Source organism: Lepidochelys kempii, chromosome 7, assembly GCF_965140265.1.
Source record: "Lepidochelys kempii isolate rLepKem1 chromosome 7, rLepKem1.hap2, whole genome shotgun sequence".
NCBI classification, from domain to species: Eukaryota; Metazoa; Chordata; order Testudines; family Cheloniidae; genus Lepidochelys; species Lepidochelys kempii.
Genome location: NC_133262.1, coordinates 30,937,051 through 30,954,599, shown reverse-complemented (window position 1 = coordinate 30,954,599; position 17,549 = coordinate 30,937,051). Strand labels below are relative to the sequence as shown.

The 17,549-nt window shown below is 59.7% G+C and overlaps 2 protein-coding genes across 4 annotated transcripts in view; both read left to right on the top strand.

The window, feature by feature from the left end:
* DNAJC4 (DnaJ heat shock protein family (Hsp40) member C4) overlaps nucleotides 1-6,729 on the top strand; it is a 78,833-nt gene extending 72,104 nt beyond the window's left edge. Inside the window, exons 8-9 of the mRNA XM_073351766.1 lie at nucleotides 4,542-4,628; nucleotides 6,521-6,729. Coding sequence (XP_073207867.1) covers nucleotides 4,542-4,628; nucleotides 6,521-6,623 — 190 coding nt within the window. The 3' untranslated portion in view covers nucleotides 6,624-6,729. The remainder of the gene's footprint in view (nucleotides 1-4,541; nucleotides 4,629-6,520) is intronic.
* A 2,543-nt stretch (nucleotides 6,730-9,272) lies between these two features.
* Nucleotides 9,273-14,686, top strand: VEGFB (vascular endothelial growth factor B). 3 transcript variants are annotated; one of them, XM_073351754.1, is made up of 8 exons: nucleotides 9,273-9,926; nucleotides 11,097-11,139; nucleotides 11,489-11,685; nucleotides 12,162-12,235; nucleotides 12,634-12,666; nucleotides 12,814-12,984; nucleotides 13,254-13,379; nucleotides 14,022-14,686. In XM_073351754.1, the coding sequence occupies exons 1-8, from the start codon at nucleotides 9,855-9,857 to the stop codon at nucleotides 14,041-14,043; spliced, it is 738 nt and encodes a 245-aa protein (XP_073207855.1). In that variant the 5' UTR covers nucleotides 9,273-9,854; the 3' UTR covers nucleotides 14,044-14,686. The 3 variants fall into 3 exon arrangements, with proteins under 3 accessions (XP_073207855.1, XP_073207857.1, XP_073207856.1); XM_073351755.1 differs by having other exon boundaries at nucleotides 9,292-9,926; nucleotides 12,814-12,894; XM_073351756.1 differs by lacking the exon at nucleotides 12,814-12,984 and having other exon boundaries at nucleotides 9,291-9,926.
* Nucleotides 14,687-17,549: the final 2,863 nt, after the last annotated feature.

Genomic DNA, 17,549 nt, shown 5'->3' with positions numbered 1-17,549 from the left:
TGTGCATATACAGATGGACGGTCCCTGCCTCAAATTGCTCACAACCTGAGAGCTGCTCTCCAGGGCAAGTCTTGGATCAGTAAAGAAACAGAAATAGTTATATTGGGAATGTCCCCTCCAGCGCAGGACGTGGATCGGGGGATACCCCCTCCAGCACAGGACGTTGATCGGGGGACGTCCCCTCCAGTGCAGGATGTGAATCGGGGGACGCCCCCTGCAGCAGAGGACATGGATCGGGGGACACCCCCTCCAGCATAGGATGTGGATCATCGGATGCATCATCTGGCGCAGGACGTGGATCGGGGATGGCCCCTGCAGCGAAGGATGTGGATCGCGGGATGCCTCCTCCAGCACAAGAGGTAGATTGGAGGACGCCCCCTCCAGCACAGGACATAGATCAGAGGACACCCCCTCCAGCGCAGGACGTGGTTTGGAGGTCACCCACTCCAATGCAGGATGTAGATCGGGGGACACCCCCTCCAGCGCAAGATGTGGATCAGGGGATGCCTCCTCCAACGCAGGACATAGATTGGGGGATGCCCTCCCCCAGGCAGGGGACAGATCAGGGGAGCCCCCCCACACCTTCCCAGGGCAGGATGCTGCTAGAGTCTCTTTGTTCAGAGGAAGGGCCTGCACTGGGGTCACAGTGATTTCCCTGCAATGGTGCCAGTACCAGTCAAGTTAAAATGGTCTCCAGTCTGTATGCAGAATAGCCCATTAGTACATGACAGCCAGACAGGGGAGTGTGAGCATCCGGGGGAGGCAGCTCCTCAGCTCCTCTTTACCCTGCTAGATTTGTCATCAGCAGTGGTAAGGTCAGAAGCGACCATGAGATCATCCAGTTTGGTGCCTACGTCTCGCAGGCCAGAGAATCACACCCAGTTACCCCAGCACTACACCTAGTGACTTGTGTCTATCTAAAGCATCTTCCAGTTCCCCCAGCCTCCTGCCCCGCTCTAACCCACTCCTACTTCCCTCCTGGTGCTGAGGTGGGCTGGGAGCCAGGACTCCTGGGTTCAGTGCCTTCCACACCCCAGCTGGGGAGGTAAATCCCCCCTGTCACCTCTGGCAAAGCAGCTCTTGCAAGCAGTGCGGTGCAGGGGGAGCAGAGGCCTGGCTGGGGGTGGGTGTCCTGCCCATCCCTCACACTGGGCACCCTGGTGCTCGTGCTGCAGACTAGGGTTACCATATGTCCGTATTTTCCCAGACATGTCCAGCTTTTTAGTTCTTAAATCACCATCCGGGAGGAATTTTTAAATATCTAAAAACATCTGGGAAAGTAGGGACGTATGGTAACCCTAGATGGGAGCTGCCGGAGCCACGGAGCGGGGCTTGCAGGCGCCGGCAGCATGCAGAAAGCCCTCTGCCCCCTCAACCCGACCTGACCCTTAGAGCCAGAGGGACTTTGGCGGGGGGCGAGGTGGGGAGTCCTGGCAGTGCTTAACTGGGGCGGCTCCCAGGAAGCAACCGACAGGTCCCTCTGGCTCCTAGGGTAGGGGCGGGGCAGGGCGGGGAGGAGGGCTCTGTGCCCGCCGCCGGTGCCTGCAAGCCCCGCCCCCCCGACCCAACCCAACCCTAGGAGCCAGAGGGATTTGCCGGATGCTTCCCGGGAGCTGCCCCAGGTAAGTACCGCCGGGACTCCCCACCTCACCCCCCGGCAGGTCCCTCTGGCTCCTAGGGTAGGGTCAGGCTCGGTCGTGGGGGGGCAGAGGGCTTTCTGCGTGCTGCCGGCACCTGCAAGCCCCACTCCACGGCTCCGGCAGCTCCCATTGGCGCTATTCCCAGCCAATGGGAGCACGGAGCTCACGCTTGTGGCAGACACAGCACGTGGAGACCCCTCGGCTGCCCCTGATCCTAGGAGCCGAGGGACCTGTGGCAGGAGGGCTGAGTAGGCGAGCGGGCGGGGGGGAGTGAATAGTCGAGCGGCAAGGGAGCCAGTGGCTGGCGGGCAGGCGGGTGAGGGGGCGGGTGGCAAGCCAGAGGCAGGCAGGGGGGTGAAGAGGCCAGCAGCGGGCAGCAGGGGTTGAAGAGGCGAGCGGCGAGGGAGCCAGCGGCAGGTAGGCGGGCGGGGGTGAGGAGGTAAGCAGTGAGCCAGCGGCAGGCAGGGGTTCTCAGGGCGGGCATGGGGGTTTCTGGCAGGGGAGTGAGGAGATGAGTGGCAGTGGGAGGAGGCGAGCGGTGGGTGGGGGACTGAGGAGGGACACAGCAAGCCAGCGGTAGGTGAGGAGGGGTGAGGGGGTGGGGCTGGGTGGGGAGGGGGCGGGACCTGGGGTAGAGTGGGGGCGGAGCATGGGAGGAGCAGCGGTAGACTGTGGGCGGGGCTGACAGCACCCCAATGTGGAGTGTCCTCTTTTTTGAATGTTCAAATATGGTAACTCTACTGCAGACCCTGTTACATAAGGAGATGGCAGCTTCTAGGGGAAGGTCGGGGCTGTCGCTGGCCCCAGAATCGCTGAGTCAGTCCATCCCTGGCTTTTCACCCACTCACACCCCTTGCCCAGCGCCCAGTGCATAGAATCATAGAATCATAGAATATCGGGGTTGGAAGGGACCTCAGGAGGTCATCTAGTCCAACCCCCTGCTCAAAGCAGGACCAATCCCCAATTAAATCATCCCAGCCAGGGCTTTGTCAAGCCTGACCTTAAAAACTTCTAAGGCAGGAGATTCTACCACCTCCCTAGGTAACGCATTCCAGTGTTTCACCACCCTCTTAGTGAAAAAGTTTTTCCTAATATCCAATCTAAACCTCCCCCACTGCAACTTGAGACCATTACTCCTTGTCCTGTCCTCTTCTACCACTGAGAATAGTCTAGAACCATCCTCTCTGGAACCACCTCTCAGGTAGTTGAAAGCAGCTATCAAATCCCCCCTCATTCTTCTCTTCTGCAGACTAAACAATCCCAGTTCCCTCAGCCTCTCCTCATAAGTCATGTGTTCTAGACCCCTAATCATTTTTGTTGCCCTTCGTTGGACTCTCTCCAATTTATCCACATCCTTCTTGTAGTGCGGGGCCCAAAACTGGACACAGTACTCCAGATGAGGCCTCACCAATGTCGAATAGAGGGGAAGATCACGTCCCTCGATCTGCTCGCTATGCCCCTACTTATACATCCCAAAACGCCGTTGGCCTTCTTGGCAACAAGGGCACACTGCTGACTCATATCCAGCTTCTCGTCCACTGTCACCCCTAGGTCCTTTTCCGCAGAACTGCTGCCTAGCCATTCTGCCCCTAGTCTGTAGCGGTGCATTGGGTTCTTCCGTCCTAAGTGCAGGACCCTGCACTTATCCTTATTGAATCTCATCAGATTTCTTTTGGCCCAATCCTCCAATTTGTCTAGGTCCCTCTGTATCCTATCCCTGCCCTCCAGCGTATCTACCTCTCCTCCTAGTTTAGTATCATCCGCAAATTTGCTGAGAGTGCAATCCACACCATCCTCCAGATCATTTATGAAGATATTGAACAAAACCGGCCCCAGGACCGACCCCTGGGGCACTCCACTTGACACCGGCTGCCAACTAGACATGGAGCCATTGATCGCTACCCGTTGAGCCGACAATCTAGCCAACTTTCTACCCACCTAATAGTGCATTCATCCAGCCCGTACTTCTTTAACTTGCTGACAAGAATACTGTGGGAGACTGTGTCAAAAGCTTTGCTAAAGTCAAGAAACAATACATCCACTGCTTTCCCTTCATCCTCAGAACCAGAACCAGCAGTCCGCACCTCCAGCTGGCTGGGCCCAGCAAAGGGGACAGTGCCCTGGGGCACCCTGTCAGCCGGCACTGGGCAGCCAGCCCCAGCTGCCACTTCGGGCCTGGTCTCATGCACTCAGGCTTCAGCCTGGTAGAGCACGGCCCGGAGCAGAGGGAAGGCGGGAGCACACCACACACACACACACCACACAGAGACATACACACCACACGCACACACACCCTGTTCAGACATACACTGCACACACACATACGTGCGGCACAGAGACACATCCCACACATGCACACACACTGCACAGACACACACCTGGCACACACACATTCTGCACCACACATGCACACTCATGCTCCACAGACACATGGATACACATACACACTGCGAGGACACACACACACGCTGCACAGCAGCGCACACACACTGCACTGAATAGTCGCACCATACACCCCACTCCTTGGAGATACACACACATCATACAGGTTTCAGAGTAGCAGCCGTGTTAGTCTGTATCCGCAAAAAGAAAAGGAGGACTTGTGGCACCTTAGAGACTAACAAATTTATTTTAGCATAAGCTTTCATTAGCTACAGCTCCCTTCATCGGATGCAGAGACTCCCACAACACATCCACCATGAACACACAACACAGAGACAGACACACACACTCAATCCATATAGACACAGACCACACACAGATCTAGCCATCCGTCCCCAGTCATGCGGTTGCATTCATCTTTTGAACTCTCCATCCCCACCCGCCCCCATCCATCTCTCCACCCCTCGACACAGGAGGGTGCAGGGAAAGGTGTGTAACCCTGCCTTGTGTTCTCGGCAGGAAGCTGGAGGAGGTGCACACCAGCTTCATGGACAAGAAAGACAAGCTCATAACCAGCATCTACAATGAATCCAAGGAGCGGGCCAGGTTTGTACAGCTCCCCAAGCCCCTGCCTCAGTTTCCCTCTCCATACCTGGGGACAAGGATTCCTCTCCCAGAAGGTTTGTTGGTTGGGCTGGGATAAAGTGCTGCTGCCAGAACCCCTGGGGACCCTTCCCTATGTTCACCCCATGCTGGGGCCCCCTGCTCTCTGGGGCCTCTCCCCTCTTCACCCCATGTTCCCCCCCCATTGTCAGGGGAGTCTGCCCCCTCATTTAGCCCATGCTTCCCCTCACCCTCTGGGAAATCCCATCCCCCTCCTTCACCTCGTGGGTGTCCCCTGCCTTCTGGGAATCCCTCCCCTCTGTTCACCCATGTTGCCCCCCACCCTCCGGGGATCCCTCCCACCCAGTTTACTCCTTGCCAGCTTCCACCAACCTCCATTGGTGGAATCTCTCCCTCCATTCACTGCCTGCTGGCCCTCAGTGCCCTCTGTGCATTCCCCTTTCCCCCACCCCACATGCGCCCCAGCCATCGCAAGGGGAGCGATGAGTCACTAGCCAGGGGCCATCAGCTTGAATGGGTGGGTGCACGCTCACAAGCGCAGTGGAAGGTGTGGATGAATGTGTGTTAGTGTCCAACACCAGGTGCACTAGTGTGTTAGCGTCCGTGTGTGCCAGAACATGGGCAGATGACACATTGTGTGTGTTCACCAGCATGGGTTGGAGTGTGCCTGTGCCCTGGGACATTTGAACGAATGTGTTAGAGAATGGGCATGTGCACTAGTGCATGTGGTACTGGGCATGTGAACACAGACACAAACCTGTTCCAAGGAATGGAAAACCTGTCCTATGAAAGGAGACTCAAGGAGCTTGGCTTGTTTAGCCTAACCAAAAGAAGGTTGAGGGGAGATATGATTGCTCTCTCTAAATATATCAGAGGGATAAATACCAGAGAGGAATTACTTAAGCTCAGTACCAATGTGGACACAAGAACAAATGGATATAAACTGGTCACTGGGAAGTTTAGACTTGAAGGTTTCTAACCATCAGAGGAGTGAAGTTTTGGAATAGTCTTCCAAGGGAAGCAGTGGGGACAAAAGACCTATCTGGCTTTAAGGCTAAACTTGATAAGTTTATGGAGGAGATAGTATGATGGGATAACATGATTTTGGTGATTAATTGATCTTTAAATGTTCATGGTAAATAGGCCCAATGGCCTGTGATGGGATATTAGATGGGGTGGGATCTGAGTTACTACAGAGAATTCTTTCCTGGGTATCTGGCTGGTGAATCTTGCCCATATGCTCAGGGTTTAGCTGATCACCATATCTGGGATCAGGAAGGAATTTTCCTCCAGGGCAGATTGGAAGAGGCCCTGGGGGTTTTTCGCCTTCCTCTGCAGTATGGGGCACGGGTCACTTGCTGGAGGATTCTCTGCTCCTTGAAGTCTTTAAACCACGATTTGAGGACTTCAGTAGCTCAGACATAGGTGAGAGGTTTTTCGCAGGAGTGGGTGGGTGAGATTCTGTGGCATGCGTTGTGCAGGAGGTCGGACTAGATGATCATAATGGTCCCTTCTGTCCTTAGTATCTATGAATCTATGTCTGCAGCTGTACAATAGCATGTACCCCCATGTTCTGGCACGTGTTTGCAAGTTAGTGTGCGCTTCATGCACTAGCATGTGTTCCATGCTCCCATGCAGTAGGTTGTCTTAGCATGTTACCCTGTGTGCCCCCAGGAACTAGCGTGTTAGCATCCTAGTGCATACGCATACCCATGCTTGAATGTGTACCTGCGCTTGCGTTAACGTGTGCATGTATGCACACGTGCATCTTAGAGCATGTGCATTCACATAGGTTAGTGCATGATGCTGAGCATCGCTGCCCCCCTCCCCACTGTCCCAAGTGTGACCCGGCCCCTGCGCCTCTCCTCCCACAGGGCCAATGGCTTCCAGAAGCAGCAGGAGCTCCTGCGCCAGAAACACGCCGAGTTCACAGAGCGCTACCGCATCCGGCACAGCGGGGACAGCGCCCAGAAGTGACAAGTGCTCTGGACAATATATGGGGGGGACTGTGTGTCACGGATGCTGTATGGGGAACACCTCACACACACACTTGTCCCCTCCCTTCAATAAATCACTGCCCATGGCCTTGGTGCCGTTAGTCTTCCTGGAGGGCTCCCACCACCGCTTCGGAGAGGGGGGCATGGGATTCGTCTGAGCTCTCCAGCTCCCAGCCTGCACTACCCAGTGTCACCACACGGGCTCTTGGAGCAGGGATGAGCCCCGGGGACCTCTCCTGTCCCCACTGCCCCTCCCTGTGGAAGTAGGAGTGCAGCAACCCCTCTGAACCAGCCGGGATCCCAGCGCGCAAACTTCTCTGCAGCAGTGTCCGGGAGGGCACTCTGGTACTGAGAGCTTCCTCACCGCAATGCCATGCCAGGCACTAGTCTCCATCCCTATGAGCTGGGGCCAGGGGCAGACACTGGGAGAGAGAGACTGCCTGGCACATATCCAGCCGCCACCAGCAGGAGCAGGGACCAGAGGAGCCAGTGTAGCCAGGACAGGGATCAGAGAGTTGAGGGGAGCACCTCCCCCCCCACCCCGCAGAGGCAGTTGCTTGGCCAAGCCTCTACACAGCCAGGGCTCTCGGCTGAATCCCCCCATCTGAGTGGGGCACTGGGAGTGCCAGGTGAGAGCTGTGCTGGTGGATTTGGGAGGGGTGGAGACACCAGAACCTGGGGGGGGGCAGGTGAACCACCCCAATGATAATTAGCCATGATTCCAGACTCTGCTCCACGCTCCCCAGGAAACAGCTAAACCCACAGGGCATCCAAAAGCCCCAGTGCCGGGGCAGCAGATAGAGCCCCAAGGGCTCCTGCACACCCCTGAATTCCCTTCTACATCCCTTTTTGTGTTCTTATATCCATCGATCGCCACCACACTCCTCCCTCTATCTCTCCATCCACAACCATACACAGCTCCCCATAGACACCTCTCTGTATCTGTCCATCCATGAATCCCCACACATCCCTATCTCATCCATTCCCCTTTTTCTCTCTGCTACTTCCGATGCCCCTTTGTGACTATCTGAGCATGATACGCACCCCAGGTCCTTGTGTGGGGTGCATGCAAAGGGACGAGTGGGGGGAGGATTCGGGAAACACACACACACACCATGCTGGGCAGGTGCCAGATGGGGAGTGCGGCTTTGTGGCCTGTGCGTGAAGGAGTAATTCTGGCATTTCACACATAGTTTCCGTCCAGCACTCTCCGCTAATCCCCCGCCCGCATCACAGCTTTACCCGCCACAGCCCGCACTGTGCCTGCTGGGAGGTAGGCTGCTGCATGGAGCTCCCTGCTGGGAGGGAGAGCCCCTTGGGGCTGTGAACTTCCCCACAGCAGTGCCCAGCCAGGATCTAGGAATTAGCAGGGAATTAACCCTTCTGGGTACAATAAGTGCCCAGTAAGGAAGTGCTCCCAAGCCCATCTCATGCCAGGCAACACTGTGAGCTGTGTATCCTCCCCATCAGCATGCTGCAGCCCACCCCAGGCACTCTGCTCTGCCCCCCTGCCCAGGATGGAGTTGGCATCAAATCTGCTTCCCCTGCAGTTGTGTAGCTGAGGAGTTTAGCTCTGGTGGTGCTGGGGACCAGAGCCCGAGGAGGAAGAGGCATTGATGGCATTTTCCATGACCCCTCTCCCATCTCCCATCCCAGCAATTCCACCCTGTAGGGGTGGGTCGTGGAAACCCATCTAACCCATCCCTGCCCCCTCACTCTGCCCTATTAGTCTCCCCTGCCCCGGGACCCCAGGTCAGATTCCTGAATTTCCCCGCCAGTGCACCTCATGCTACAGCAGGTCCCAGCAGCATGTGCTGGCTTCTCCTAATGGCTGGCGTAGGGGGCAGCTGGCTACCCAGCTCAACTCCTGCTCCACTGGCCAGAGATGGAATGGGTCCAATCTAGATGGGTGACTCCCCCTGCAAGCTCCCCATGGCCAGCAGCTCAGCTGCTCCTGCACCCCTGCAGGGGGCACTTCCCCAGCTGGGCTCAGCAGCCTCCGCCAGCCCAGCACCCTGAGCTGCCCCTGCACAGTGCTGGGCATGGGCACGTGGGCCACAGCTCAGCAACTGCTCAATCCTTCCCCAGCTACCCCTCCATCCTTCGAACCATCCCCAGTCATCCGTCCTCATCCACCCCTCCAATCACCCATCCATCATAGAATCATAGAATATCAGGGTTAGAAGGGACCTCAGGAGATCATCTAGTCTAACCCCCTTGCTCAAAGCAGGACCAGTCCCCAATTTTTGCCCCAGATCCCTAAATGGCCCCCTCAAGGATTGAACTCACAACCCTGGGTTTAGCAGGCCAATGCTCAAACCACTGAGCTATCCCTCCCCCTCCCTCACCCCTCCATCCTTCCAACCATCCCCACCCACCCATCCTCACCCCTCCCTCCTCACCCACCCCTGCATCCTTCCAACCATCCCCTCATCTGTCCTCCCCCACCCCTCTATTCTTCCAACCATCCCCACCTCTCCATCCATCCCTACTCATCCATTCTCACCCACCCACCCTTCCTTTCCTCTTCCATCCCCATACCCCTCCACCCATCCCTCCCCACACACCCATCTACCCCTCCACCCTTTCCCCACTATCACCACAAGGGCTGTTCCCAGCATCCTCCACCCCCGGTGGGAGGCCAAGTACCATCCATTCCCCCTGCCAGCTCCCTCCTGCCTCCCTTTCCCTTCTCGCTGCCCATCACCCCTCTCCTGCTCCGCCCTGCTGCCCCCCGATCCCCCCGCGCTCCCTCCTCCCGCTGCCTGCCGCCTCCCTCGGGGCCGGGCTGGGCCGGGCTATCAGTCACTCCCTGGAGCCAGCCCCGCTCCCTCTCCCTGGCCGACCGCGGCCGCCTGGCTCACTCGGAGCCGCTCGCTCCTGCAGGCGCGCTGGCCCCGCGGGCTCCGATGCACCTGTAGCCGCCCCCGGCAGCGGGGCCCCCTGGGGCCGGTCAGTGCCCGGCCTGATCCGCGCGGGCGGGGCCCGGTCCTTGGATTTACCTCCCCACGGACTGCGGAGCGGGGCTCCTGCGCTGCCTTCGGGGGACTCCCAGGGCCGAGGGGTCCGTGCCCCGCATCCCGCCAGCCCAGCGCTCGGAGCTACCATGCGAGTGCCCCGGACTGCGGGCGCTGCCGGAGGTAGGGGGCAGCTGCCGGCCAGGCGCCCTGGGCACCAGCGCTAGGGGACCGCCACACTCCGGCTTGGCACCATGAGAGCCCCGCGGGAGACCCTGCACCTCCTGCTGGCTACAGCCCTGCAGCTGATCGGCTGCGCAGCTAAGGTAGGGGGGTTGGGGGGAGCGGGGCACTGGGGGGCGGGGAGGGCTGGGGGGAGCGGGGTACCTGGGGGCTCGGGGCAGGAGGGCACTGGGGGGAGCCGGGCACTGGGTGAGTCGAGCACTGGGGCCTGGGAGAGCGGGAAACTGGGGGAGCCGGGCACGGGGGGCTCAGGGAGCCGGGCACTGGGGAAGGGACCTGGCCCTTTCTCCCGTATCAGTGGAGGACGCACTGTGGGGATGCCGTATCCCGGCAGGGGGAGGCACAGGGGGTCTCGCTGGGTTAGCGCCTCCTACTGGGAGAGGGGTGGGGGGAGCGCACCGTCTGGCCTTGCTGGGGGCCCCGGGCGGGAGCCAGCGCGCAGGCTGGGGACTTGTAGCGCCGGGGCTGAGCTGCAGTGTCCGGGGTAGCGCCCAAGACAGGGCGAACCAGGACAGACAAGCGCCCCTCGCCCGCCTGGGATTCCCCCTCTCCAGGGTCTCCCTAGCGGCCCAGCCCCTCCGGTTCCTGCAGGGATCCACCCCCTCTGCCTGGCTCCTGCTGCCCTGACCTCTGGAGCTGCCAAGATTCCACTCACCCCTGCCCCACCGTGCCCCTCCCCGCCCCTGAGCACGGGGGGAGGGGCTGGGCGCCAGGACTCCTGGGTTCTATTCCCAGCTCTGGGAGGGCAGCGGGATCTAGTGGATTGGGGGTGCGGGGCTAAAAGCCAGGACGCCTGGGTTCTATTCCTGCTCGGCCAATGACTCCTTGTGAGTGAGCTGTGGGGGTGGGTCCGCTTTCTGCCCTGCCCAGGACGGGACAGTTCCTCAGGCTCATCCAGCCAAAGATTGTTCCACTGCCCCTAATCCCACACACACCAGGGGGAACTGTCCCTCCCAACTTCTCCCCCAGCTGCTGATTTGTTATTGTAGGGTCTCTTGGGGGTGTACCTAGTCTGACTGCCTGCAGGTTAGTGGAGCTTCTCTGGGTATGGGGGGGCGACAGTTATAAGAGGGGAAGGGGGTCTCTGAGGCTGGTGTGTAATGGCGTAGGGAGAAGGGGGGAGTGGGGTGGGAGCTCCCCCAGAGCTAGATGAAGGGGGAATGGGGCTCAAGCGAGCCTGGGGAGCCAGCCTTCCCCCCTCCCCACATTTCCTAGGACTCTGAGCCTGATTGCCTACATCTCCTCCTTTCCAGGCACCACAGCCCCAGACGAAGGGGACCCACCCGCTGGGGGAAGGTAAGAGACTGGGGTTAGATGCGGATTGGGGGGCTGCTGCCACAAGGCAGGGAGACGTGTTCGAGGATAGCAGTGCTGAGGGGGCACATTTGGGGGTTGTTGGGGGTACAGCACCTCACCCCAGAGGTGGCTGCATCTCAGTACTGGGTGAAGGATCCCTATATAATCAGCCCTCACACCCCACCCCAGAGGTGGCTGCATTCCGGTACCTGGCAAGAGCCTGCTGTGTCTGTGTGTGCAGGATGTCAATGGGCACACTGCGGGGGGCGGGGGGGAATGCCTTGGCCATGTCAGTTGCCATTGTCAGGGCATGCTGAGTCCTGGCACTGGCCCCCTCTGACCCCTGCAGTGATGCAGTGGATGGAGGTTTATAACCGCAGCTTCTGCCAGCCGAAGGAGATGCTGGTGCCCGTGAGCGAGGAGCACCCGGCCGAGGTGGAGCACCTGCTGGCACCCTCCTGCGTGCCCCTGCGTCGCTGCGCCGGGTGCTGCGCCGATGAGGGGCTGCAGTGCGTGCCTACCCGCATGCATGTGGTGGTGATGGAGGTAATGGGAGGGAGGGCAGGGGAGAGAGGAAGGTGGGTGAAGACCCAGGCACTGGCAATAGGGGAATGCCAGGAGTGGGCAGACAGCTGGGGGAGGGGAATGCCAGGAGTGGCCAGGCACTGGGGGGAGGAGAAAGCTGGGGTGGGAGGGAGCTGGGCGTCAGGGGTAGGTGAATGCCATGGGGTGGCCTAGGAGCCAGACACCAGGAGGAGGGGAATGCCAGAGGGCAGGGGGTAGCCAGGCACTGAGGGTGGGGAATGCCAGGGGATGGAAAGAGCAGGTATCGGGGATAGGGGAATGCCAGGGGCTGGGAAGAGCAGGTATCAGGAGTAGGGGAATGCCAGAGGGCAGGGGGGAGCTGAGGGGAGGTGTATGCTGGGGAGTTGGGCCTTGGCATCACCCTACATAAGGTGTGCTGATCCCCAATCCCTTGGCACTTGGTGCCCCCCTCCACTCACCCTTTCTTTGCCCCCCAGGTGATGAAAACCCGTTACCTGCACAGCCACCTGGGCCAGCTGGCCTTCGAGGAGCACAGTGCCTGCGAGTGCAGGTGAGGGGGGTGTTCATTGTTGAGAGTATGGGGGGCCTTGAGGGGGGTCCCAAAGCATCTCTGCACCCACAAGACTCAGTCTTCCCCAAGTTGTGACCCCACTGGTCCCAAGCTTAGCCAAAGCTTGAACACCCCACTGCAGCCAGTGACCCCCCCACACCTCAGGCAGGTGGCCCCACAGAGGCACATGGAGGGGCCGTGAGCTCTCCGGTTCCTAGGGTGACTGCTGTGGTCTTTCCCCCTTGGCACTGTGCCACCCCCCCATTTCAGGGGGCACCCCTCCCTCCTCCTAGGGCATCGCACTGCCCCCCATGGGTTGATCCCCATTCGGGGGCGGGGGCAGTTCTCAGCAGACCTCATTTCCCTATTAACCTGGCGTCCCCTTTTTTCTTTTGCAGACCAAAGACAAATAGAAAAGTAAATCCAGAAAGGTAAGGACCCCTAGCGCCTCACCCTGCTGCTGGGAAAGGCCAGGGCAGGAGCAGACCGGAGCTTCTCCCACAGCCAGCACTCCCACCCCATTTCCTACAGCGCCCCCTGCTGGCTGAGAGGGGAGCTCAGTCTGATTCTCTCCACAGGCCTGAGCAGCCCAAGGGGAAAAACAGCATTGGACGCAAACACAAAAGGAAGAGACCCCCTGAACGAGACTCCCCCTACCTGTATGTCCAGGGACCCTCACGCACCCTCCAGTCCCTGCATGTCCTCCACTTCCTTACTAACTCTGCTTGCACTGGGGGCATTGAACTGGGGTGAGCAGGGGGGATCAGGTCAATGCTCCCCACACCTTATGGGGGTTCACTTCTAACTGGGGGAGCCGCATGCCCCCCACTCCTGTACCTCATGGGGGATCAAAGGAGGAGTGGACTACCCAGCCCAGCAGCATCAAAGCCCCCTCCAGAACCATGAGGGTTGGGGCAAAGGGGCTCCCCCCTCCCCTATGTGGAGACCCTCTTGAATTGGGGTGAGAGGGGGTGCTGTTCTATAGGGGTTCCCTATACACTCTTTCCTCCCCCCCCAGGCCCTTCTGCCCACCCTGCCCAGACAAACGGAGGCGCCAGGATCCCCAGACATGCCAGTGCCGCTGCCGGCGCAGGTCCCAGCACTGCCAGGCCCGGGGCTTGGAGCTCAATGAGCACTCATGCAGGTGAGACCCCCTGGCTCCCCCCACCTCCCTCCAGGCCAGAGACACCCCAAACTCCCTCATGGACCAGACAGACCCACTGACCTCCCAGTGGGCCAGAGACCTACCCGAACTCCTTCACGGACCAGGCAGATCCCCCAACCTCTGCCTCAAACAGAGACACCCCAAACTCCCTCATGGACCAGACAGACCCACTGACCTCCCAGTGGGCCAGAGATCTACCCGAACTCCTTCACGGACCAGGCAGATCCCCCAACCTCTGCCTCAAACAGAGACACCCCAAACTCCCTCATGGACCAGACAGATCCCCCAACCTCCCCCTGGACCAGAGACCTACCCAAACTCCTTCACGGACCAGACAGATTCCCACCTACATCTCCCCATGGGCCAGAGGCAGCCATGACCCCCCCTCATACAGACAGACCCCATCTCCCCTGTGGGCTGGAGATACCCCCTGAACTCCCCTCACAGGCCAAACAGACCCTCCCCAATTAGTGCTGCAGGATAGAGCCCCCAACTCCTCCCCCATCAGGCTTTGAGACAAGGGAGGTGCTTCTGGCTGGGGGAGTTGGGGGTCCTGGGGTTGGTGTCCCTGAACCTGCGTGGCCCCTCCAAGTGCCCTGAGCCACTCTGTTCTCCCCTGAGGTGTGAGAAGCTGCGCAGATGATCTGACGGGGGAGGGGGGTGACCTGGGACCAGCCTCTCCCCCCCCCAAGCCCAGCTCTGCATTGGAACCAGGACAAGACTCTGGCCCTGAGCGCCCCCTGCTGGAGAGGAGCACAAGGAAGACAAGCAAGGCTGCCCAGGAATGGACCTGATGAGAGGACTCCTGAGACCATGTCGGGGGTCAGACCCCGTTATCCACTGCCTGGACAGGACCTGTCAGGAGGGGCTGCATCTTGCACGGCCTCTCCTGGACTGGGGCAGCCGGATCCTGGGCCCCTCCAGGACTAGGGCAGATGGATTTCAGGGCCCCTCCAGGATTGGGGACCAGATCCTGTGATCCCTCCAGGATTCGGGCCCCCAGATTCCTTCAATGCCCACCAAGGCCACCCCAGCTCTGCTGGCCAGACTTTCATCCCCTCATCGTTATTTAAAGTTCCACACACACCCCTCACTGCCCTGCTCATCCCCAAGACCCTTTAATTTAATGCTTGCCCTCACCTTCCTCTCCATCCCCCCAGATCAAACCCCGTTTCCCTGCCAGAGCCAAGGGAGGCTGGGCACCAGCTCGAGGACCCTCCCAGGGCACGTCCTGCTGCTGTAACTGCCCGCACATTGGTATCCGGCTCCAAAGCTATTAAATGGATAAGACACGCCGGCCCACAGAGCTGTGAGCGCACGACCCCCACAAACACCTATAGGAGGTTGAGGGAGCATGCCCCACTCTCAGGACTTGCCGGATTGGACGGGGCTGCTGTTCTGTGGGGTGCCCTATATACTGCACCGGCTGGGGAGTGCCTCGCTGGAGGGGGTCCTCTGTTGTGTAGGGGAGCAGGGGTGGAGAGGGAATCCTTGGGGATTATTGGCCTTTCACCTTTGAGCTGGTGCCTTTGTTTATGCTCCACAAAAGTGTGGCAGCCTTTACACCCACGAGCTCTTCACCCCAGGGCTGAGGGCTCCTTCATGCTTCGTGTGTGTGGAAAAATTACTGCTCCATCCTAGAGGCGGCTGCATCTCAGCGCCAGGCAAGGGATCCCTATATAAAGAGCCTCGCCGCGGCGCCCCAGTCTAGAGGTGGCTGCATCTCAGCACGAGGTGAGGGATCCCTCTATACACAGCCCCTGCACCCCACCCCAGAGGTGGCTTCATCTTTGTACTGGGCAGGGGATTCCTGTCTGTACAAGTGCCATATTATGGAATCCTTTGGAAACACAAGGTGCTGGAAAAGCATGAGATGCAGTTGATGTTCTGTGTGGGGATACTGGAAAAACAGGTGGGCTGGGCAACAAGGGGCTGTGGGTCAGGATTGAGGGGCCTGGGCAGAGCTGTGGGGGTGGGGAGCCCAGAGCTGGGCTAGCAAGGGGCTGAGGGGCAGGGGCAGAGCCGTGGTGAGCCCAGGGCTGGGATAGCAGGAGGCTGTAGGTCAGCATTGAGACCCATCAGAGAACTGGATGGAGGGAATATGTGGGGGATTTCCTTCCTGGCTCTGGGGCCTGTCCCCCTCCCTTGGGAGCACGCAGAGCTGTCACTCTAGTGCCCAGCACCAGTGAATGGGCCGGTGCTGGCATTGCCCACAGAGACGTGCTGCACTTCATGACCAGGCAGCAGCTCTGGGAAAAAGGGAGGGGTGGATCCTGGCAGAGCCAGCACCTGCCTGTGTGAACCACATGTAACACAGGGATTGGGGGCAGCTCAGGGATAGCCCAGCTCCACTTGCCCCACCCCCTCACATCTTGTGCCCAAGAGCAGGCTTCCTAGGTACCAGGGGGAGGGGCAGGGATCAGGGCACATCATGCATCTACAAGGGGGAAGAGTGCAAGGGTGAGAGCTCCTGGGCTCTATCCCCAGCTCTCAGAGGGGAGTGGGGTCTAGTGGGTTAGAGCAGGAGGGGCTGAGAGCCAGGACACCAGGTTCACAGCTCTGCCTGTGCCACCTTGGCCTGTTCTCCCACTATATGTGCCACTCGCCCAGCCTGCCTCATCTGCCCTGGGCTTCTTCAGGTGCTGAAATGGCTCCTATTTCAGCAAAATGTGGGTCTAAACCTGCTTCCTGCATATTTGCACAGAGGAGGCAGGGTGCCCTCGCCACCCAGCAGGGGAAAATGAGGCACCCAGCTGGGGGAAGGATGGCCCAAAGTCTCACATGGATGGAGCTAGGGCTAGAGTTCAGGAGTTCTGACTCCCAGTTCCCCTGCTCTAACCACTGGACCCCACTCTCTGGCTCTGATGTGTTGATTCCAGCTGGATAAACTCCCAGGATCCAGTGGCTGGTCAGGAGGGGGATCTGAGGGCAAGCCTCTGCCCTCCCGCACATGCCATGGCCTCAGGGAGCCTGGGGGTGGTGGGGGCATGGCCTCTGGCTGATAAGGAGCCACGCAGCCTGGCAGAGGGCCCATAGCTGAGCGCTCGCTGCCAATCTCTTATCAGTCCATGGCTGTGGCCTCCTGCTCTGGTGCACGTAAGCTGCTTGGGATCGGGGAGCGGGGGAACAGGCAGGGCCATAGCGCAGGTGCCATGAGGACCTGGGGTCCGGGGGCAAGGGGTCAGGAATCCTCAACAGGTGGGGTCTGACTCCAGAAACAGTGCAGCCTGGATGCCAGGGTCCCAAGCCAGGCAGGGGGCAGGGTCCTGGATGCCAGGGGCTCATGCCAGGCCAGAGGGGTGCTGTTGCCCTGACATGGGCTTCAAGCCAGACGGGGGTTCCAAGCCAGTCTGGGGGCAGGGCAGCCTGGACGCCAGGGTCCCAAGGCAGGATGGGAAGGTGTGAGGCAGGGAGTTGGGGAGGCAGGACTGCTTGTTTGTCCTGCACCCGCTGCCTCCAGACTTTGTCCCCACCCAGAAGCTCCAGGAAATGGCAGGGGGAGGGGTGGAGGGGCGACTTTGACCCCAGAGGCACTAAGTGCAACCTGAGACATAAACATCCCCCAGCCCTCCCAGCATCCCATGAGCAAGGGGGCAGAGAGAGATGGCACCATGCCCCATTGGGGGTGGACTGGGAGCCAGGACTCCTGAGTTTTATCCTGGCTCTGGGAGGGGAGGAGAGTCTAGTGGTTGGGGACTCAGGACTCCTGGGTTCTATCCAGGACTCTGGAAGGGGTTGAAAACTGCCAGGGCACTGGGCTTCCCCCCACGGCTTCTGCCCAACTGATTTCCATTCTGGCCGCACTTTGGTCCCAGTCAGAGCCCTCAGGAAAGTCAATATTTGGAGAGTCCTGTGGGGGGCTTGGCTGGCTCCCCAGGCAGCTCCCTCTGACGCCCCTGAGACACAACCCCCCAGCCCCTGGCCAAGGCCAGTGGGGAAATGAGCCAGGGCCTAGGCATTGGCACTGCTGCAGATTGTACTCCATGCTGGGCAAGCAGGGGTGCCATGCAGCTGCCAGGGCACAGAAATAGAGGGCTACCCTCCACCCCAGCTGTGCCAGTGTTTCTCAATCCTGACCCACAGCCCCTTGCTAACCCAGCCCTGCCCTGCCACCCAGCTCTGCTCGTGCCCCTTGATCTTGACTCACAG